Genomic DNA, 22832 nt, shown 5'->3' with positions numbered 1-22832 from the left:
TGTAGTAACTGTGGGCTCTGGACTAGGTATTGCCCTGTAGTAACTGTGGGCTCTGGACTGGGTATTGCCCTGTAGTAACTGTGGGCTCTGGATTAGGTATTGCCCCGTAGTAACTGTGGGCTCTGGACTAGGTATTGCCCCGTAGTAACTGTGGGCTCTGGACTGGGTATTGCCCTGTAGTAACTGTGGGCTCTGGACTGGGTATTGCCCTGTAGTAACTGTGGGCTCTGGACTGGGTATTGCCCTGTAGTAACTGTGGGCTCTGGACTGGGTATTGCCCTGTAGTAACTGCGGGCTCTGGACTGGGTATTGCCCCGTAGTAACTGCGGGCTCTGGACTGGGTATTGTCCTGTAGTAACTGTGGGCTCTGGACTGGGTATTGCCCTGTAGTAACTGTGGGCTCTGGACTGGGTATTGCCCTGTAGTAACTGTGGGCTGTGGACTGGGTATTGCCCTGTAGTAACTGCGGGCTCTGTACTAGGTATTGCCCTGTAGTAACTGCGGGCTCTGGACTAGGTATTGCCCTGTGGTAACTGTGGGCTCTGGACTAGGTATTGCCCTGTAGTAACTGTGGGCTCTGGACTGGGTATTGCCCTATAGTAACTGCGGGCTCTGGACTGGGTATTGCCCTGTAGTAACTGCGGGCTCTGGACTGGGTATTGCCCTGTAGTAACTGCGGGCTCTGGACTAGTTATTGCCCTGTAGTAACTGCGGGCTTTGGACTAGGTATTGCCCTGTAGTAACTGTGGGCTCATACAAGAACAGAAAGTCCTTAAAATACACTGGTCTATTGGCATCTGAAGAGGGAATGGCCAGTTTGATGTTTTATGTGTAAACATTTAACCAACAGTGCATCCGAACTGACCCGTTGCTTTTTCTGTCTGCAGATGCTGACTGACTCATTGCCACTTCCAGTATTTTCTGACCCTATTTCTGCTTCCTTTTCCTGCACTGTTATTTGTACTGTGTGTGCTCTGGTTGGGATCCTTCCGTTGATTGAAGCAATTAGGTTAACTTAAGATCCAATTTGCTGAATGGAACACAGGCAGGCTGGGCTGGAAGGAAAGGGAGAAGAGAAAATGCAGGATAAGAAATCGAGAGAAGCTTGCACAGAATTATATTATAATTCTCCATATTATGAAAAGGATATAGAGGCACTGGAAGATTGCAAATAAGATTTACAAGGATGATACCAATATTGTCCTGGCCAATATTTATCCCTCCATCAACATCACAAAAACAGATTATCTGGTCATTATCACATTGCTGTTTGTGGGAGCTTGCTGTGCACATATTGGCAGCCGTGTTTTGTACATTACAGCACTGTCTACACTTCAAAAGTACTTCATTGGTTGTAAAGCGCTTTGGGATGTCCCAATGCCATGAAAGGTGCTGTAGAAATGCAAGTCTTTTTTTTACCAGAACTGAGAGGATATATTTATCAGGAAAGTTGGAACTCTTTTCTCTGGAAAGAGAATGCTGAGGGATGACCTGATAGAGGTCTTTACAATTATGAATGGGTTCGATAGGGTAGTCATAGAGAAGATGTTTCCACTTGTGGGGAGACCAAAATTAGGGGTCATAAATATAAGTGGTAAGTGGTGAGAATGTGGAACTCGCCACCACAGGGAGTAGTTGAGGCAAATAGCCTCGATGGATTTAAGGGAAATTGGATAAGTACATGAGGGAGAAAGGAATAGAAGGATATGCTGATAGGGTGAGTTGAAGTATGGTGGGAGGAGGGTCGTGTGGAGTATAAACACCAGCGTTGACCAGTTGTGCCGAATGGCCTGTTTCTGTGCTGTAGATTCGATGTAATTCTATGTAAAGAACATTCAGCCCTAAAGTACAGCCACTGACTGCTGTAATAATGAGTGGGTGACTGAGAAGAACAACTTTGTAATTCACATAAATTATTTCTAGTCCTGGCCTAATAAATCATTCATTAATTTTTAGTTTTCATTTGGTAACCAGCAGTTTAAATCTAAAGGATCTCGTTGTTGGCAATTGGTTCTCCTGGGTCAAAGATTACTTCCTTCCCTTTGTACTGGATCCATAGTTTTACCTCCAGGTTAATGATGGGGTGTTGGCTGCAGTTAGTAGTGCCTCAGTGCCGCTCCCTGCCTGACTTTTCCTGAATGGATTTATTCCTTAGTTAAGAGGCTGTTGTACATCACTGGGGTTACACATGGATGAATACCAGCTGTTCTGGGACATAGGAACAGGAGTAGGCTGTTCAGCTTCTCGAACCTGATCCGCCATTCAATTAAATCATGTCTGATCCGTGTCTTAACTCCATTTACCCGCCTTGGTTCCATAACCCTTCATACTGAGTGCAGCGAGCACAGAGTGAACAACTTGGGAGTTTGGTAAGTGTGGGAGTTCAGTAAAGTGGGGGAAGGAGGTGCTGCTTTGCCTTGCTTTTCCTAACTTCTCCCGCAGAGCGGCGGCGGACCTGAGCGGGAGCAGACCGAGGCCCGAGAGCGGGGATAAAAGCAGCAGCAGACCTGCAACAACAAGAGAAAACTGCAGTGTGACATCACAGGTAAGGCAGGTGAGTGATTGGTAGTGACTGTGGGCTAAGTTTTAAGTTAACATATAGCATATAACTAAATTTTAAAAACTAAACTTAATGTAATTAATTTAATAAACTAAACGTGGTAAATAATTTGATTAACACTGAACTAATTAATAAAATAATGGGAGAACAGGAGATGTGTTGCTGCTGCAATATGTGGGAGCTTGTGGACATTTTTGTCCAGGGCAACTACATCTGCGGTAAGTGTCTGCGGCTCAAGGAACTTCAGTTCCAAGTTGAGGAGCTGGAATCCGAGCTGCAGACATTGCAAGACATCAGGGAGGGAGAAAGTTACCTGGACCTTTTGCTCCAGGAGGCAGCCACACCTCTTAGATTAAATACTTTAGAATTGACACGTGGTCAGGGACAGGAGGATGTGACTGCGAGTGAGGCAGGTACGGGGATTCAGGAGGAAGTATTGCAGGAGCCTCAGTCCCTGCACTTGTCCAATAGATTCGAGGTTCTTGCAACCCTTGTGGACAAGTGCGGGGACTGCAGGGAGGATGAACAAACTGACCACGGCACCGTGGTACAGGAAGCTGTTCAAGTGGGGGGAGTAAAAAGGAAGGTGGTTGTAATAGGCGACAGTATAGTTAGGGGGATAGACACTGTTCTCTGCAGCCAGGTGCGTGAGTCCCGAAGGCTATGTTGCCTACCTGGTGCCAGGGTAAAGGACATCTCCTCCAGGCTGGAGAAGAACTTGGAGTGGGAGGGGGTGGATCCAGTTGTCGTGGTCCACTTAGGTACCAACGACATAGGTAGGGCAAAGAAAGAGGTTCTGCTGAGAGAGTTTGAGCAGCTAGGGACTAAATTAAAAAGCAGAACCACAAAGGTCATAATCTCTGGATTATTACCGGAGCCACAATCAAATTAGCATAGGGTCAATAGGATCAGGGAGATGAATGCGTGGCTCAAAGATTGGTGTGGGAGAATTGGGTTTCGATTCGTGGGCCACTGGCACCAGTACTGGGGAAAGAGAGAGCTGTTCCATTGGGGCGGCCTACACCTGAACCATGCTGGGACCAGAGTTCTAGCGAATTGAATAACTAGGGAGGTAGATAGGGCTTTAAACTAAATAAGGGGTGCGGGGAGGGTCCTGGTGGAGAGAAATCTAGAATACTAAAGAGAAAAGACAAGGAAGCAGTGCAGGAAAGTGATTGGGGTAAGGATAACCAGATTGTGTCAGGAGGGAACAGGGCGTACAAACAAAGGAGTGCACTAACAAATAGGGTCCGGGTAATAAAAAATGGTAATAAGACAAATAGGGCCATAGTACAAAAAAATGTTAAGATGTCTAAAAATGTTAAAAAGACAAATCTAAAGGCACTGTATCTGAATGCATGAAGCATTCGTAATAAGGTAGATGAATTAACAATGCAAATAAATGTAAATGGATACGATATAATTGCGATTACGGAGACATGGCTGCAGGGTGACCAAGGTTGGGAGCTGAATATCTAAGGATATTTGATATTTAAGAAGGACAGGCAAAAAGGAAAAGGAGGTGGGGTGGCGTTGTTAGTAAAGGATGAAATCAGCAATAGTGAGAAAGGATATTGGCTCAGAAAATAAAGATGTAGAATCAGTCTGGGTGGAGTTAAGAAGCACCAAGGGGCAGAAAACATTGGTGGGAGTTGTTTATAGGCCTCCAAACAGTAGTGGTAATGTAGGGGATGGCATCAAACAGGAAATTAGAGATGCATGTAACAAGGGTACTACATTAATCATGGGTGACTTTAATCTACATATAGACTGGCCAAACCAAATTAGCAATAATACTGTGGAGGATGATTTCCTGGAGTGTGTACGAGATGGTTTTTTAGACCAGTACGTTGAGGAGCCAACTCGGGAACAGGCTATCCTAGATTGGGTATTGTGCAATGAGAAGGGGTTAATTAATAATCTTGTTGTGCGGAGTCCTTTAGGGAAGAGTGACCATAACATGATAGAATTCTTCATTAAGATGGAAAGTGAAGAAGTCCAATCCGAAACTAGGATCCTAAATCTAAACAAAGGAAACTACAAAGGTATGAGGAGTGAGTTGGCTATGATAGATTGGGGAGCTTCATTAAAAGGCATGACGGTGGATAGGCAATGGCTAACATTTAAGGAACGAATGCATGAAAATTGCAACAGATATACATTCCTTTCTGGCACAAAAAGAAAAGCAGCCCTACCATGACTAACAAAATAAATTAATGATAGTGTTAGATCCAAAGAGGAGTCATATAAAGTTGCCAGAAAAAGTAGCAAGCCTGAGGATTGGGAGCAGTTTAGAGTTCAGCAAAAAAGGACCAAGAGATTGATTAAGAGGGGAAAAAATAGAGTTTGAGAGTAAACTTGCAAGGAACATAAAAGCAGATTGTAAAAGCTTCTACAAGTATGTAAAAAGAAAAAGATTAGTGAAGACAAATGTAGGTCTCTTGCAGTCAGAAACGGGAGAATTTCTAATGGGGAACAAGGAAATGGCAGAGCAATTAAACAAATACTTTGGTTCTGTCTTCACGGAAGAGGACACAAATAACTTCCCAGAAATGCTAGGGAGCCAAGGGTCTAGTGAGAAGGAGCAATTAAAGGAAATCAGTATTAGTAAAAAAATACTGCTGGAGAAATTAATGGGACTGAAAGCCAATAAATCCCCAGGGCCTGATAATTTGCATCCCAGAGTACTAAAAGAGGTAGCCATGGAAATAGTGGATGAATTGGTTGTCATCTTCCAAAATTCTATAGATTATGGGAGAGTCCCTGCAGATTGGAGGGTGGCAAATGTAACTCCACTATTTAAAAAAGGAGGGAGAGAGAAAACAGGGAACTACAGACCAGTTAGCCTAACATCAGTAGCAGGGAAAATGCTAGAGTCTATTATAAAGGATGTGATAACAGGACACTTAGAAAATATCAATGGGATTAGAGAAAGTCAACATGGATTTATGAAAGGGAAGTCGTTTTTGACAAACCTACTGGAATTTTTTGAGGATGTAACTGGTAGAATAGATAAGGGAGAACCAGTGGATGTGGTGTATTTGGATTTTCAGAAGGCTTTTGATAAAGGTTAGTGTGCAAAATTAAAGCACATGGGATTGGGGGTAATATACTGGCATGGATTGAAATTTGGTTAACAGACAGGAAATGGAGAGTAGGAATAAATGGGTCTTTTTTGGGGTGGCAGGCGGTGACTAGTGGGGTACCGCAGGGATCGGTGCTTGGGCCCCAGCTATTCACAAGACATATCAATCATTTGGATGAGGGAACCAAATGTAATATTTCCAAGTTTGCTGACGACACGAAACTAGGTGGGATTGTGAGTTGTGAGGAGGATGCAAAGAGGCTTCAAGGCGATTTAGACAAGTTGAGTGAGTGGGCAAATACATGGCAGATGCAGTATAACATAGATAAATGTGAAGTTACCCACTTCGGTAGGAAAAACAGAAAGGCAGAGTATTATTTAAATGGTGATAGATTGGGAAATGTTGATGCACAAAGGGACCTTGTACACCAGTCACTGAAAGCAAACATGCAGTTAGGAAGGCAAATGGTATGTTGGCCTTCATTGCAAGAGAATTTGAGTATGGGAGCAAGGATGTCTTACTACAGTTATACAGGGCCTTGGTGAGACCACACCTGGAGTACTGTATGCAGTTTTGGTCTTCTTACCTAAGAAAGGATATACTTGCCATAGAGGGAGTGCAGCGAAGGTTCACCAGACTGATTCCTGGGATGGCAGGACTGTCGTATGAGGAGAGATTGGGTTGACTAGGCCTGTATTCACTAAAGTTTAGAAGAATGAGAGGGGATCTCATTGAAATGTATAAAATTCTGACCGGGCCAGACAGACTGGATGCAGGGAGGATGTTTCCCCTGGCTAGGGGGTCTAGAACGAGGGGTCACTGTCTCAGGATATGGGGGAGGACATTTAGGACTGAGATGAGGAGAAATTTCTTCACTCAGAGGGTGGTGAACCTGTGGAATTCTCTACCACAGAAGGCTGTGGAGGCTAAGTCACTGAAGATATTTAAGAAGGAGATAAATAGATTTCGAGACACAAAAGGCATCAAGGGGTATGGGGAGAGAGCGGGAATATGGTATTGAGATAGAGGATCAGCCATGATCATATTGAATGGCGGAGCAGGCTCAATGGGCCGAATGCCCTACTCCTGCTCCTATTTTTCTATGTTTCTACATTGATCTGGATATTGGTCTCAGTGAGATGGGGATATTGATCTGGATATTGGTCTCAGTGAGAATCATAGAATCATAGAAAGTTACAGCACGGAAGGAAGCCATTTCGGCCCATCGTGTCTGCGCCGGCCAACAAAGAGCGATCCAGCCTAATCCCACTTCCCAGCTCTTGGTCCGTAGCCCTGCAGGTTAGAGCATCCCAAGTGCACATCCAAGTACTTTTTAAATGTGGTTAGGGTTCCTGTCTCTACCACCCTTTCAGGCAGTGAGTTCCAGACCCCCACAACCCTCAGGGTGAAGAAATTTCCCCTCAAATCCCCTCTAAACCTTCCACCAATTACTTTAAATCTGTGACCCCTGGTTTTTGACCCCTCTGCTAAGGGAAATAGGTCCTTTCTATCCACTTTATCTATGCCCCTCATAATTTTATACACCTCAATAAGGTCTCCCCTCAGACTCCTCTGTTCCAAGGAAAACAGACCCAGCCTAGCCAGTCTTTCCTCATAGCTAAGATTGTCTACTCCCGGCAACATCCTTTTAAATCTCCTCTGTACCCTCTCTCGTGCAATCACATCTTTCCTGTAATGTGGGGACCAGAACTGCACGCAGTACTCTAGCCGAGGCCTAACTAGTGTTTTATACAGTTGAAGCATAACCCCACCCCCGCTCTTGTATTCTATGCCACGGCTAATAAAGGCAAGCATTCCGTATGCCTTCTTAACCACCTTATCTACCTGGCTTGCTACCTTCAGGGATCTGTGGACATGTACTCAAAGGTCCCTTTGTTCCTCTATACTACTCAGTGTCCTACGCTTTCCTTGTTAGCCCTTCCCAAATGCATTACCTCACACTTCTCTGGATTGAATTCCATTTGCCACTGTTCTGCCCACCTGACCAATTTATTGATATCTTTCTGCAGTCTACAGCTTCCTTCTTCAGTATCAACCACACAGCCGATTTTAGTATCATCTGCAAACTTCTTAATCATACCCCCTATATTCCAGTCTAGATCATTGATATATACCACAAAAAGCAAGGGACCTAGTACTGAGCCCTGCGGAACCCCACTGGAAACAGCCTTCCAGTCACAAAAACACCCATCAACCATTACCCTCTGCTTCCTGTCTCCGAGCCAGTTTTGAATCCAACTTGACACTTTGCCCTGGATCCCATGGGCTTTTAACTTCGTGACCAGTCTGCCATGTGGAACCTTATCAAAATTCTTGCTAAAGTCCATATACACTACATCAAACGCACTACCCTCATCTACCCTCCTTGTTACCTCCTCAAAAAATTCAATCAAGTTTGTCAGACATGACCTTCCCTTAACAAATCCGTGCTGACTATCCTTGATTAATCCGTGTCTTTCTAAATGAAGATTTATCCTGTTCTTCAGAATTCTTTCCAATAATTTTCCCACCACCGAGGTTAGGCTGACTGGCCTGTAATTACTCGGTCTATCCTTTTCTCCCTTTTTGAACATGGGTACCATATTAGCAGTCCTCCAGTCCTCCGGCACTACACCTGAAGCCAGAGAGGATTGGAAAATGATGGTCAGAGCCTCTGCTATTTCCTCTTTCGCTTTGCTTAACAGCCTAGGATACATTTCATCCGGGCCTGGGGATTTATCCACTTTTAAAGCTGCTAAACCCCTTCATACTTCCTCTCTCACTATGTTTATTTCATCTAATATTTCACACTCCTCCCCCCCGATAGCAATGTCTGCTTCGTCCCTCTCCTTTGTGAAAACAGACGCAAAGTATTCATTAAGAACCCTACCGATGTCTCCCGCCTCCACACACAGATTACCCTCATGATCTCTAATAGGCCCTACCCTTTCTTTAGTTATCCTCTTACTCTTAATATATTTATAAAACATCTTTGGGTATTCCTTGATTTTACTTGCCAAGAATTTTCCATGCTCTCTCTTTGCTTTCCTAATATCCTTTTTAATTGCACCCCTGCACTTTCTGTACTCCTCTAAAGATTCTGGAGTATTTAGCCCTCGGTATCTGTCATACGCGTCCCTTTTTTTCTTTATCCTATCCTGTATGTCCCTAGACATCCAGGGGGCTCTAGATTTATTGGTCCCACCTTTTTTCTTTAAGGGCACATATTTGGTCTGAACCCTCCGGATCTCATCCTTGAATGCCTCCCACTGCTCTGACACTGATTTACCTTCAAGTAGCTGTTTCCAGTCCACTGTGGCTAAATCCCCTCTAATCTTAGCAAAATTTGTTTTTCCCCAATTTAGAATTTTTATTCCTAGTCTATTCTTGTCCTTTTCCATAACTACCTTAAATCTAACAGAATTATGGTCACGAGCACTAAAATGCTCCCCCACTGATACACCTTCTACCTGCCCAGCTTCATTCCTTAAAACTAAGTCCAGAACCGCCCCCTCCCTTGTTGGGCTTGCTATATACTGGCTAAAAAAGTTCTCCTGGATGCATTTAGGAATTCCGCACCCTCTATACCCTGCACACTAATTTTATCCCAGTTAATATTGGGGTAGTTGAAATCCCCTACTATTACTGCCCTATAGTTTTTGCACTTCTCAGAAATTTGTCTACATATTTGTTCTTCTATCTCCCTCTCACTGTTTGGGGGTGTGATCGTCTGTTTTTGTTTTTCAATTCGACCCATATGGCCTCGTTTGATGATCCCTCCAACATATCATCCCTCCTCACAGCTGTAATAGTTTCTTTAATCAATACTGCGACCCCCCCTCCCTTTTTACCTAGGTGGGGATATTGATGTGGATATTGAGGTCACAGTGAGATGGGGATATTGATCTGGATATTGGGGTCTCAGTGAGATGAGGATATTGATCTGGATATTGGGGTTATGGTGAGATGGGGATATTGATCTGGATATTGGGGTCTCAGTGAGATGGGGATATTGACCTGGATATTGGGGTTACGGTGAGATGGGGATATTAATCTGGATATTGGGGTTACGGTGAGATGAGGATATTGATCTGGATATTGGGGTTACGGTGAGATGGGGATATTGACCTGGATATTGGGGTTATGGTGAGTTGAGGATATTGATCTGGATATTGGGGTTACGGTGAGATGGGGATATTAATCTGGATATTGGGATCTCAGTGAGATGGGGATATTGATCTGGATATTGGGGTTACGGTGAGATGAGGATATTGATCTGGATATTGGGGTTACGGTGAGATGGGGATATTAATCTGGATATTGGGGTCTCAGTGAGATGGGGATATTGATCTGGATATTGGGATCTCAGTGAGATGGGGATATTGATCTGGATATTGGGGTTACGGTGAGATGGGGATATTGACCTGGATATTGAGGTCACAGTGAGATGGGGATATTGATCTGGATATTGATCACTGTGAGTTGGGGATATTGATCTGGATATTGAGGTCACAGTGAGATGGGGATATTGATCTGGATATTGGGGTTACGGTGAGATGGGGATATTGATCTGGATATTGGGGTTACGGTGAGATGGGGATATTGATCTGGATATTGAGGTTACGGTGAGATGGGGATATTGATCTGGATATTGGGGTCTCAGTGAGATGGGGATATTGATCTGGATATTGGGGTTACGGTGAGATGGGGATATTGATCTGGATATTGGGGTTACGGTGAGATGGGGATATTGATCTGGATATTGGGGTTATGGTGAGATGGGGATATTGATCTGAATATTGGGATCTCAGTGAGATGGGGATATTGATCTGGATATTGGGATCACTGTGAGATGGGGATATTGATCTGGATATTGGGGTTACGGTGAGATGAGGATATTGATCTGGATATTGGGATCTCAGTGAGATGGGGATATTGATCTGGATATTGGGGTCTCAGTGAGATGGGGATATTGATCTGGATATTGGGGTTACGGTAAGATGGGGATATTGATCTGGATATTGTGATCTCAGTGAGATGGGGATATTGATCTGGATATTGGGGTTACGGTGAGATGAGGATATTGATCTGGATATTGGGGTTACGGTGAGATGGGGATATTGATCTGGATATTGGGATCTCAGTGAGATGGGGATATTGATCTGGATATTGGGGTTATGGTGAGATGAGGATATTGATCTGGATATTGGGATCTCAGTGAGATGGGGATATTGATCTGGATATTGGTCTCAGTGAGATGGGGATATTGATTTGGATATTGTCTCAGTGAGATGGGGATATTGATCTGGATATTGGGGTCACAGTGAGAGGGAGATATTGAGGTCACCGTGAGATGGGGATTTTTTTTATTCATTTGTGGGATGTGGGCGTCGCTGGCAAGGCCAGCATTTATTGCCCATCCCTAATTGCCCTTGAGAAGGCGGTGGTGAGCTGCCTTCTTGAACCGCTGCAGTCCGTGTGGTGAAGGTACTCCCACAGTGCTGTTAGGTATGTTAGGTCAATGGTGACCCCCAGGATGTTGATGGTGGGGGATTCAGCGATGGTAATACCGTTGAATGTCAAGGGTCGGTGGTTAGACTCTCGCTTGTTGGAGATAGTAATTGCCTGGCACTTCTGTGGCATGAATGTTACCTACCACTTATCAGGCCAAGCCTGAATGTTGTCCAGGTCTTGTTGCATGCGGGCATGGAATGCTTCATTATCTGAGGAGTTGTGAATGGCACTGAACACTGTGCAGTCATCAGCGAACATCCCCATTTCTCACCTTATGTTGGAGAGAAGGTCATTAATGAAGCAGCTGAAGATGGTTGGGCTAGGACACTGCCCCGAGGAACTCCTGCAGCGATGTCCTGGGGCTGTGATGATTGACCTTCAACCACCACAACAATCTTCCTTTGTGCTAGGTATGACTCCAGCCAGTGGAGAGTTCCCCCCTACCCCCCCCACCCGATTCCCATTGACTTCAGTTTTAATAGGGCTCCTTGATGCCACACTCGGTCATATGCTGCCTTGATGTCAAAGGCAGTCACTCTCACCTCACCTCTGGAATTCAGCTCCTTTGTCCATGTTTGGACCAAGGCTGTAATGAGATCGGGAGCCGAGTGGTCTTGGTGGAACCCAAACTGGGCATCAGTGAGCAGGTTATTGGTGAGTAAGTGCCACTTGATAGCACTGTCGATGACACCTTCCATCGCCTTACTGATGATTGAGAGTAGACTGATGGGGCGGTAATTGGCCGGATTGGATTTGTCCTGCTTTTTGTGGACAGGACAGACCTGGGCAGTTTTCCACATTGTCGGATAGATGCCAGTGTTGTAGCTGTACTGGCAACAGCTTGGCTAGAGGCACGGCTAGTTCTGGAGCACAAGTCTTCGGCACGACAGCGAGATGTTGTCGGGGCCCATAGCCTTTGCTGTATCCAGTGCGCTCAGCCATTTCTTGATATCACGTGGAGTGAATCAAATTGGCTGAAGACTGGCTTCTATGATGGTGGAGACCTCAGGAGAAGGCCGATATGGATCATCCACTCGGCACTTCTGGCTGAAGATGGTTGCAAACGCTTCAGCCTTGTCTTTTGCACTCACGTGCTGGGCTCCACCATCATTGAGGATGGGGATATTCATGGAGCCTCCTCCTCCTCCCGTTAGTTGTTTAATGGTCCACCACCATTCACGACTAGATGTGGCAGGACTTTGATCTGATCCGTTGATGGTGGGATCTCTTAGCCCTGTCAATAGCATGCTGCTTCTGCTTTTTAGCATGCATGAAGTCCTGTGTTGCAGCTTCCCCAGGTTGGCACCTCATTTTTAGGTACGCCTGGTGCTGCTCCTGGCATGCTCTTCAACACACGTTGTTGAACCAGGGTTTGTCCCCTGGCTTGGTGGTAATGGTAGAGTGAGGGATATGCCGGGCCATGAGGTTACAGATTGTGGTGGAATACAATTCTGCTGCTGCTGATGGCCCACAGCGCCTCGTGGATGCCCAGTTTTGAGCTGCTAGATCTGTTCTGAATCTATCCCATTTAGCATGGTGATAGTGCCACACAACACAATGGAGGGTGCGAAGACGGGACTTCGTCTTCACAATGACTGTGCGTGGTCACTGCTACCAATACTGTCATGGACAGATGCATCTGCAACAGGTAGATTGATGAGGATGAGGTCAAGTAGGTTCTCCCCTCGTGTTGGTTCTCTCACCTACTGTCGCAGGCCCAGACTGGCAGCTATTTCCTTCAGGACTCGCTAGTAGTGGTGCTACCGAGCCACTCTTGGTTTGGACATTGAAGTCCCCCACCCAGAGTACATTCTGTGCCCTTGCTACTCTCAGTGCTTCTTCCAAGTGGTGTTCAACATGGAGGAGTACTGATTCATCAGCTGAGGGAGGGTGGTAGGTGGTAATCAGCAGGAGGTTTTCTTGCCTGTGGTAAACCACTGTATTGTATATTGCCACCTCTGGGTGGCGCTGTGTATGGAGGCATGCCTCAGCTGACTCCACCCACCACTGTGTGGGTTTCGTTCAGACTTGTTCAGTCACTCACGAAGAAGCATGGTCTCTTCTTAGCTAATAAAAGCCTTATTCATCTCTTCTTTCGACTCGTCATCTCTTCTTCGACTCATCACCTTTTATGAAGTAATTGATAAGCGTATCAATTTTATTAGCTAAAAGTTAAATGGCGACACCTGAGGAGCAACAACAGCAACGGATACAGCAGACATTGCTGAGAGCCCTCAGACCACCACGCCTGGACCTCGACCCTCAAGATGTGGGTGCATCAGCCAAGTTTGAACACTGGCTGAGCTGCTTTGAATCCTTCCTCGCAATCTCACAGGTTACAGAGGAGGATCACAAACTGAAAATTTTGACCGCCCAGGTGAGCCATCAAGTATATATGCTAATCCGGGACTCTAATACGTACGTGGCGGCCCTCGAGCTACTAAAAGGGCAATATACGCGCCCAGTGAACACAATTTACACCCGACACCTCTTGGGATCCCGCAGGCAGCAACCGGGAGAATCGGTAGGGGCATTTGCACGGGCGCTACTGGCACTCTGCAGAGACTGCGATTGTAAAGCAGTAACGGCTGTGGAGCACGCGCAGGGACTCGCCTGTGATGCCTTCGTCAGGGGCCTCCAGTCAGACCACACCCGGCAGAGACTGCTAGAAAGCAAGGAACCCGACCTGAAGACGGCCATTGCCCTTGCGCTCTCGTTAGAGGAGGCCCACCGAAACCTCGAGGCATACCCCCGTAACGGCGCCGAGACATGGCAATCGAAACCGTGGGACACGGGACCGCCGCCCCCGGCACCAACCGCTGCAGCGACCCAACCGAGACAGCAGCCTCCGGTAAGAACTGCTTCGATGCCCAGTAACCAGGCCCAAAAATGCTATTTCTGTGGCCAGTTAAAACATCCCAGAGCGCACTGCCCAGCTAAGACAGCTACCTGCTCGGGCTGCGGGAAGAAAGGCCATTACGCTAACGCCTGCAAGGGGAAGCCAGCCAGCAGCGCAGCGTGCGGGCCGTGGGAGCAGCCATCTTATCCGCCATTTTGTGTACCCCCGGCCGCATGGCATCCGCCGCCATCGTATCCAACGCACTCAACCGCCATTTCGTCACCGGAACCGACCACCGTCTCGGCGGATGACTATAGTGACTCACTAAGCCACATACTGGCCTCCGTGACGCTGGATCAAGCCCTCCCTCACCATCTATCCAGCTCCATGATGGATATCGCGGTAAACGGCCGCGCCACCAGTTGCCTGATCGACAGCGGGAGCACAGAGAGTTTCGTCCACCCCGACACGGTACGTAGCCACTCCCTCACGATTCTGCCAACGCACCATCGCATTTCTATGGCGTCCAAGTCCCAGTCAATGGACATCAGCGGCTACTGTGTGGTGACCCTGTCAGTAGGGGGCACTGAATATAAAAAATTTAAACTGCTAGTCCTGCCCCGTCTTTGCGCTGCCGTCCTGCTAGGGTTGGATTTTCAGTGCCACCTTAAGAGTGTCACACTAGCATACGGTGGACCCCTCCCCCCACTCACAGTCTGCAACCAACAACTTTTAAATCGCCCGCTGCAAACCACCTGCAGCCTTTCCACATTAAAAGTCCCCCCCCCTCCCCTGTTCGCTAACCTCACCCGCGACTGTAAACCCATCGCTACCAAAAGCAGGCGGTACAGTGCCGGGGACAGAGCTTTTATCAGCTCTGAGGTGGAGCGGCTCTTGAAGGAGGGCATTATCGAAGGTAGCACTAGCCCCTGGCGAGCCCAGGTTGTAGTCGTTAAAACCACTGCAAAACGCCGCATGGTAATCGACTACAGCCAAACCATAAACCGGTACACCCAGCTGGACGCGTACCCCCTCCCTCGCATATCTGATATGGTCAATCAGATTGCGCAATACAAAGTATTCTCCACCATCGACCTTAAGTCAGCGTACCACCAGCTGCCCATCCGCCATGAGGACCGCCAGTATACTGCCTTCGAGGCAAACGGCCGCCTCTACCACTTCCTTAGGGTCCCCTTCGGCGTCACCAACGGGGTTTCGGTCTTCCAAAGGGAGATGGACCGAATGGTTGACCAGAACGCGCTGCGGGCAACCTTCCCCTATTTGGATAACGTCACCATCTGCGGCCACGACCAGCAGGACCACGACGTTAATCTAGCAAATTTCCTCCGTACGGCCCAACGGCTGAACCTAACGTACAATAAGGAAAAATGTATGTTTCACACCAAGCGCCTGGCCATCCTCGGCTGCGTGGTGGAGAACGGAGTCATCGGGCCCGACCCCGACAGAATGCGCCCCCTAATGGAGCTACCCCTTCCCCACTGCCAAAAAGCACTGAAGAGATGCCTGGGGTTTTTCTCCTACTACGCCCAGTGGGTGCCCCTCTATGCAGACAAAGCCAGGCCCCTCATCAAAGCCACCTCCTTCCCCCTGACACCAGAGGCGTGTGCAGCCTTCACTCTTATCAAGAACGATATCGCGAAGGCCGCAATGCACGCGGTGGATGAGTCCATCCCCTTCCAAGTGGAGAGCGATGCCTCCGACTTCGCCCTAGCCGCGACCCTTAACCAGGCGGGCAGACCCGTGGCCTTTTTCTCAAGGACCCTCCAGGGCCCCGAGACGAGACACTCCTCCGTCGAAAAGGAGGCCCAGGCTATTGTAGAAGCGGTGCGTCACTGGAGGCATTACCTGGCCGGGAAACGATTTACCCTGCTCACTGACCAGCGTTCAGTAGCTTTTATGTTTAATAATAAGCAGAGGGGTAAAATCAAGAACGACAAGATCTTGAGGTGGAGAATCGAACTCTCCACCTACAATTATGATATCTTGTATCGGCCAGGGAAACTCAATGAGCCCCCAGATGCCCTATCACGTGGTACATGCGCCAACGCGCAGAGTGATAGGCTGCAGTCCCTCCACAATGACCTCTGCCACCCGGGGGTCACCAGGTTTTTCCATTTTATCAAATCCCGTAACCTGCCCTACTCCATCGAGGAGGTCAGGACCATGACCAAGAGCTGCCAAATCTGCGCCGAGTGCAAACCGCACTTCTATAGGCCGGACAGAGCAAGCCTGATCAAGGCCACCCGCCCCTTCGAACGCCTGAGCGTCGATTTTAAAGGGCCCCTCCCCTCCGCTGACCGCAATGTGTACTTCCTCAACATAGTTGATGAGTACTCCCGTTTCCCCTTTGCCATCCCTTGCCCAGACATGACCAGTACCACGGTCATCAAGTGTCTGAATGACATCTTCGCTCTGTTCGGGTTCCCCAGCTATATACATAGCGACAGGGGCTCATCGTTCATGAGCGACGAACTTCGGCAGTACCTGCTAACAAGAGGTATCGCCACGAGCAGGACCACCAGCTACAACCCCCGGGGGAACGGCCAGGTGGAAAGGGAGAACGCGACGGTTTGGAAGGCAGTCCTCTTAGCACTAAAATCTAAGGGCCTTCCGACCTCCCGCTGGCAGGAGGTCCTCCCTGCAGCGCTCCACTCCATTCGGTCACTGCTTTGTACTGCCACTAATGCGACCCCTCATGAGAAAATGTTCGTTTTCCCCCGGAAGTCTACATCGGGAACCTCGCTACCGGCATGGTTGACTTCTCCTGGGCCCGTCCTACTGCGGAGGCACGTGAGGACGCATAAAACGGACCCCCTGGTCGAGCGGGTGCACCTCCTACACGCCAACCCCCAGTATGCCTGGGTGACATACCCAGACGGGCGGGAGGACACGGTCTCCATACGAGATCTCGCACCCTCGGGTACCCCTGAATTACCACCGTTATCCCCCTTACCACCGTTATCCCCCTTACCACTGTTATCCCCCACCACCCCTCCCAACCCAACCCCTGCAGACGGCATGCCAAAGCCCCAGGAATCTTCGCCAACCACCCAGACACCAGACCCGACGTCGGATGCTGCAACACCACCGCCGCCACCACGACGATCAGGACGTCAGACAAGGCCTCCTGATAGACTTAACTTGTAGTACCCTTCACCCCGCCGGACTTCACATTAAACAAGGGGTGAATGTGGTAAACCACTGTATTGTATATTGCCACCTCTGGGTGGCGCTGTGTATGGAGGCATGCCTCAGCTGACTCCACCCACCACTGTGTGGGTTTCGTTCAGACTTGTTCAGTCACTCACGAAGAAGCATGGTCTCTTCTTAGCTAATAAAAGCCTTATTCATCTCTTCTTTCGACTCGTCATCTCTTCTTCGACTCATCACCTTTTATGAAGTAATTGATAAGCGTATCATTGCCCATGCTTGATCTGAAGCCATGAGACTTCATGGGGTCCGGAGTCAATGTTGAGGACTCCCAGGGCCACTCCTCTGCCGGTGGGACAGGACATACCCAGGGATGGTGATGGAGGAGTTTGGGACATTGGTTGAAAGATACGATTCTGTGTGTATGACTATGTCAGGCTGTTGCTTGATTAGTCTGTAGGACAGCTCTCCCAATTTTGGCCCCAGATGTTGGTGAAGAGGACTTTGCAGGGTCGACTGGGCTGGGTGTGCTGTTTCTGTGTCCGTAGCCATAGCCGGTGCCGGTATCGGGTGTTCCGTCCAGTTTCATTCGTATTGTTGTGTTTTGTTGCAGTTTGTTACAACTGAGTGGCTTGCTAGGTCAATTCAGAGGGCAGTTAAGAATCAACCACATATCTGGAGTCACATATAGGCCAGACCAGGTAAGGACAGCAGATTGGCTTCCCTAAAGGATATTAGTGAAACAGATGGGTTTTTACGATAATCCGATAGTTTCCTAACTTTTTATTCCAGATTTATTTAATTAACTGAATTTAAGTTCCCCAGCTGCCATGGTGGATTTTGAACTCACGTCTCATGGATCATTAGTCCAGGTTTTTGGATTATTAGCTCAGTGGCATTACCATTATGCTACTACTATGCTACCATTCCCCACAAATATACCACTGTTCCTTCATCCTTGCTGGGTCAAAATCCTGGAACTCCCTCCCTAACAGCACTGTGGGAGTACCTTCACCACACGGACTGCAGCGGTTCAAGAAGGCGGCTCACCACCACCTTCTCAAGGGCAATTAGGGATGGGCAATAAATGCTGGCCTTGCCAGTGACGCCCACATTCCAGGAACGAATAAAAAATAAAATGGGGAATAACAACAGAAAATGCTGGGAAAACTCAGCAGGCCAGGCAACATCCGTGGAGAGAGAAATAGAGTCAACATTTCAGGTCGAAACCCTTCATCAGGACTGAAAAAACACAGGAAATGAAACAGATTAAAAGGTCAGTTTGGGGGCTGGGAAATGGGGATAAAGAACAATGGAGAAGTGAAGAGACATTGAGAGGTATTCAAAACGAGGCAAGATGGTGATGGGACTAGTGGAGACAAAAGACGGCTCTAGATTAGGTGTGAAATGCGCTGGAGGAATGAGAGACAGCTGCCATGTGGGAGAGAGAAAAAGGGGGGAAGGATACAAAACAAAGGTGTGGGTAAAAAATATATGTAAAAATGTAATAGGGGCCGAGGTTATGATCTGAAATTGTTGAACTCGATATTGAGTCCGGAAGGCTGTAAAGTGCCTAATCGGAAGATGAGGTGCTGTTCCTCGAGCTTACGCTGAGTTTCCGTGGAACACTGCAAGAGCCCGAGTACGGTGAGGTCGGAGTGGGAATGGGGCGGTGAATTAAAATGACAGGTGACCGGAAGCTCGGGGTCACCCTTACGGACTGAACGGAGGTGTTCCGCAAAGCGGTCACCCAATCTGCGTTTGGTCTCCCCAATGTAGAGGAGACCACATCGTGAGCAGCGAATACAGTATACTAGATTGCAGGAAGTACGGTGGCATAGTGGTTAGCACTGTTACCTCACAGCTCCAGGGACCCGGGTTCGAATCCGGCCTCGGGTGACTGTCTGTGTGGAGTTTGCACATTCTCCCCGTGTTTGCGTGGGTTTCCTCCGGGTGCTCCGGTTTCCTCCCACAGTCCAAAGATGTGCAGGTTAGGTTGATTGGCTATGATAAAATTGACCCTTAGTGTTAGGGGGATTAAATACGTGGGGTTACGGGGATAGGGTGGGATATGTGTTGGTGTAGGGGTTACGGGGATCGGGGGTGGGATATGTGTCGGTGCAGGCTCGATGGGCTGAAATGGCCTCTATCTGCACTGTGAGGTTTCTGTGATTCTGTGATTCTGTGAAGTACAAGTAAATCGCTGTTTCACCTGGAAGGGGTGTTTGAGGCCCTGGACAGTGGGAAGCGGGGAGGTATAAGGGCAGGTGTTGCATCTCCTGCGCTTGCACGGGAAGGTACCGGGCGAAGGGGAAGGGGTGCTGGGGGTGATAGAGGAGTGGACTAGGGTGTCTCGGAGGGAGTGGTCCCGACGGAATGCTGAAAGGGGAGGGGAGGGGAAGATGCGTTTGGTGGTGGGATCACATTGGAGGTGGCGGAAATGGCGGAGGATGATCCGTTGAATGTGGAGGCTGGTGGGGTGAAAGGTGAGGACAAGGGGAACCCTATCGTGGTTCCGGGAGGGAGGGGCAGGGGTGAGGGCAGAGGTGCGGGAGATAGAACGGATACGGTCGAGGGGAATCCTCGGTTGAGGAAAAAGGAAGACATGTCAGAAGCACTGGTGTGAAAGGTGGCATCTTCGGATGGGGATATTGATCTGGATAATGGGGATATTGATCTGGATATTGGTCTATATATTGGCCTCTGGCAATAAAGCTGTTGGATTGATGTCCCTCAGACTGCGAATGTCTTGTGACAAAAAACAAGTGATTCATTTAGAAGAAAAGGAACCTGCTTGTATTTTTTCTGTTAGTGTTTGAAAATCAGAAAGGTTGAGGAAGTGAGTGTCTCAGTCTTATCGTCTGAATTGATTAAACATTGTCCAGCCGCAGAAGTTTAACTGACTCCTCCCACTATTGTAAAAAGCACAGCTCCAGAGGTCGAAGCGACAAAAGGAAACCCCGGAGTTAGAGAGCGGGACAGACGTTGAGATGCAGGAAGGTAGGAAGAAAGATGTAAATATATATATAAACTTTGAGAGGAAACTCAGTGCAGGCAGGGGTAAGACTGAAACTAAAGAAAGTATTTGTTAACCTCTTTCAAGGAGGAGATTGGGCTGCGAGTTATGTAGCTGAGATCTGACCGAGCTGGAGAATGGTGAATGTTTCACGCCGTTCCTTTGATCTTTGCAGTCAGTTTGACTAACGGACTTAACAAGTTAGATCTCGGGAAATTTCTGAGATGCCTTTAAATGAATTGCAGCAGTGAGTGTGTTGAGGGGACTCTCGGACTGCTGTCTGTCATTTCTGCCACAATCGTCGCTTAAAGCAAGTTTGTCAACTGGAAATTCTTTGAAAAGCAGATTGGGGACGACATCAGCTGAACATTAACACTTTGGGACCAACCCATCTTTTCACAGTATATTTCACTACAAATACAAGTACTTCGTTCCACGACAAACACATGGAATGTATTGTAAAGTTCTGAGCTGCGAAAGGAATTACCCGAACAGGAAACTATCTAGTCACAGAGTTTGGGAATTCATTGCAGACCCGCAGTCACAATGCGTCACTCTGCGATTCGGTTGTGCCTCAGTGCAGGGTTACAGGGGCCGGTGTATTAGTTCTCGCAGTGTGCAATAGCTCCAACAGGGAGTTGATGATTGACCAACACGCTGACGTCCTTTGCGAACACAGTGGTACTGATCGACACAAGAGGCTGGGATCTCAATGTGTGTCTCAGACAGTGTCTCAATCTCATAAGAACATAAGAAATAGGAGCAGGAGTCGGCCATTTGGCCCTTCGAGCTTGCTCCCTTATTCAGTAAGATCATGGATAATCTTCCACTTCACCTTTCTGCACTACTATATCCCTTGATTCCCTTAATATCCAAAAATCTATCGATCTCTATCTTGAATATACTCAATGACTGAGCCTCCACTGCCCTCTGGGGTAGAGAATTCCAAAGATCCACCACCCTCTGAGTGAAGAAATTTCTCCTCATCTCAGTCCTAAATGGCCGACCCCTTATTCTGAGACTGTGACCTCTGGTTCTAGACTCCCCAGTCAGTGGAAACATCCTCCCTGCATCTACTGTCAAGCCCTGTAAGAATTTTATGTGTTTCAATGAGATCACACCTCATTCTAATCTGAACTTTAGATATTATAGACCTAGTCTACTCAATCTTTCCTCATAGAACAATCCCCTCATTCCAGGAATCAGTCTAGTGAACTTTAGTTGCACTCCCTCTAAGGCAGGTATATCCTTCCTTAGGTAAGGAGACCAAAACTGTGCACAGTACTCCAGGTGTGGTCTCATCAAGGCCATTTATAATTGTAATAAGACTTCTATACTGTTATACTCCAATTCCTTTTTGTAATAAAGACAAACATACCATTTGCTTTCCAAATTGCTTGCTGTACCTGCATGTTAACTTTCTATGATTCGTGTACAAGGACACCCAGAGTGAGGCTGATTTTCCCTGACGCACTGCCCTCTTGTCAGCCATGGCTCAGTGGGAAACACTCTCGCCTGTGAGTCAGAAATTGTGGCTTCACGTCCCACCCCAGAGACTGGAGCACAAAAACCTAGGCTGAGACTCTAGTGTAGTACTGAGGGAGCCGTCTTTCGGATCAGTCGTTAAACTGAGGCCCCATCTGCTCTCTCAGGTGGACGTAAAAGATCCCATGGTACTATTTTGAAGAAGAGCAGGGGAGTTATCTCTGATATCCTGGCCAATATTTATCCTTCAATCAACATCACTTTTAAAAAAAACAGATTATCTGGTCATCATCACATTGCTGTTTGTGGGAGCTTGCTGTGCGCAAAGTGGCTGCCACGTTTCCTACATTACAACAGTGACTACACTTCAAAAAGTACTTCATTGGCTCTAAAGCACTTTGGGACATTCTGAGGTCGTGAACGGCGCTATAGAAATGCAAGTCTTTCTTTACAGATAGCGTGTGAGACTGTTGGAGGGCAGAGCTCTGCTCCACACCCCGGGGATAGATGATAACTTGTCATTTCCAGAATGCAATTACTTTTTAGTGTCAGTTTTCTGTGTGTAATTATTTTTGCTCATTTAAGGTGCGAGATATCAGGGTGGGTGAATGGAATTTTGCTTTGCACATTTTTGTACTCCGTGTTCGCCTCGAACAGTTCAACATTGACGGTAGAACATGAGAAAGGTCAAGAATGTAAAAAGGCCTCTGAGCTCTTGTGTCCAGCACCCGAACTCTCCAACTCCATTAGATGCAGATTGGAGCTTCCTCTACTCTATCCCATCAAACATCCTCCCATCATTTACAGTGAGAGTTAGCTGCAGAGTGAAGCGCTAACAATGTACCCTGACCAACCTCAGGAACTCCGCTCCTGGTGAGATGGATTGGGTCTTAGTCTCATAGCCCAATTCTAGTGGTGATCTTCAGTCTAAGGGACATGGTTAAATGGCCCAATCTCACACTCCCGGTTGGGGGGACCACGGTTGATGGTAGCACCAGGCTCAAATGGAGGTGCCAATTCATTGACTTCAAGCTGGCTCCAGCACTGGGTGCAGAGTTAGCCCTATAGCTTCAAATGAAGAACGAAGGATTAAATTGGGGTTTCAGGCAGACTTTGTTTACCCAACAACATCAACAACAACTTGCATTTATATAGCACCTT

At 47.5% G+C, this 22832-nt stretch overlaps 1 protein-coding gene across 1 annotated transcript in view; it reads left to right on the top strand.

Annotated features, from left to right (window-relative positions):
* Positions 1 to 20020: 20020 nt before the first annotated feature.
* entpd1 (ectonucleoside triphosphate diphosphohydrolase 1) overlaps positions 20021 to 22832 on the top strand; it is a 134454-nt gene continuing 131642 nt past the window's right edge. Inside the window, exon 1 of the mRNA XM_085994089.1 lies at positions 20021 to 20170. Coding sequence (XP_085850215.1) covers positions 20161 to 20170 — 10 coding nt within the window. The 5' untranslated portion in view covers positions 20021 to 20160. The remainder of the gene's footprint in view (positions 20171 to 22832) is intronic.

This window comes from Somniosus microcephalus, chromosome 8 (genome assembly GCF_052327205.1).
Source record: "Somniosus microcephalus isolate GS21.2 chromosome 8, FLI_Smic_1.0, whole genome shotgun sequence".
In the NCBI taxonomy this organism is placed as follows: Eukaryota; Metazoa; Chordata; class Chondrichthyes; order Squaliformes; family Somniosidae; genus Somniosus; species Somniosus microcephalus.
This window is presented reverse-complemented; position numbering and strand designations above follow the sequence as displayed.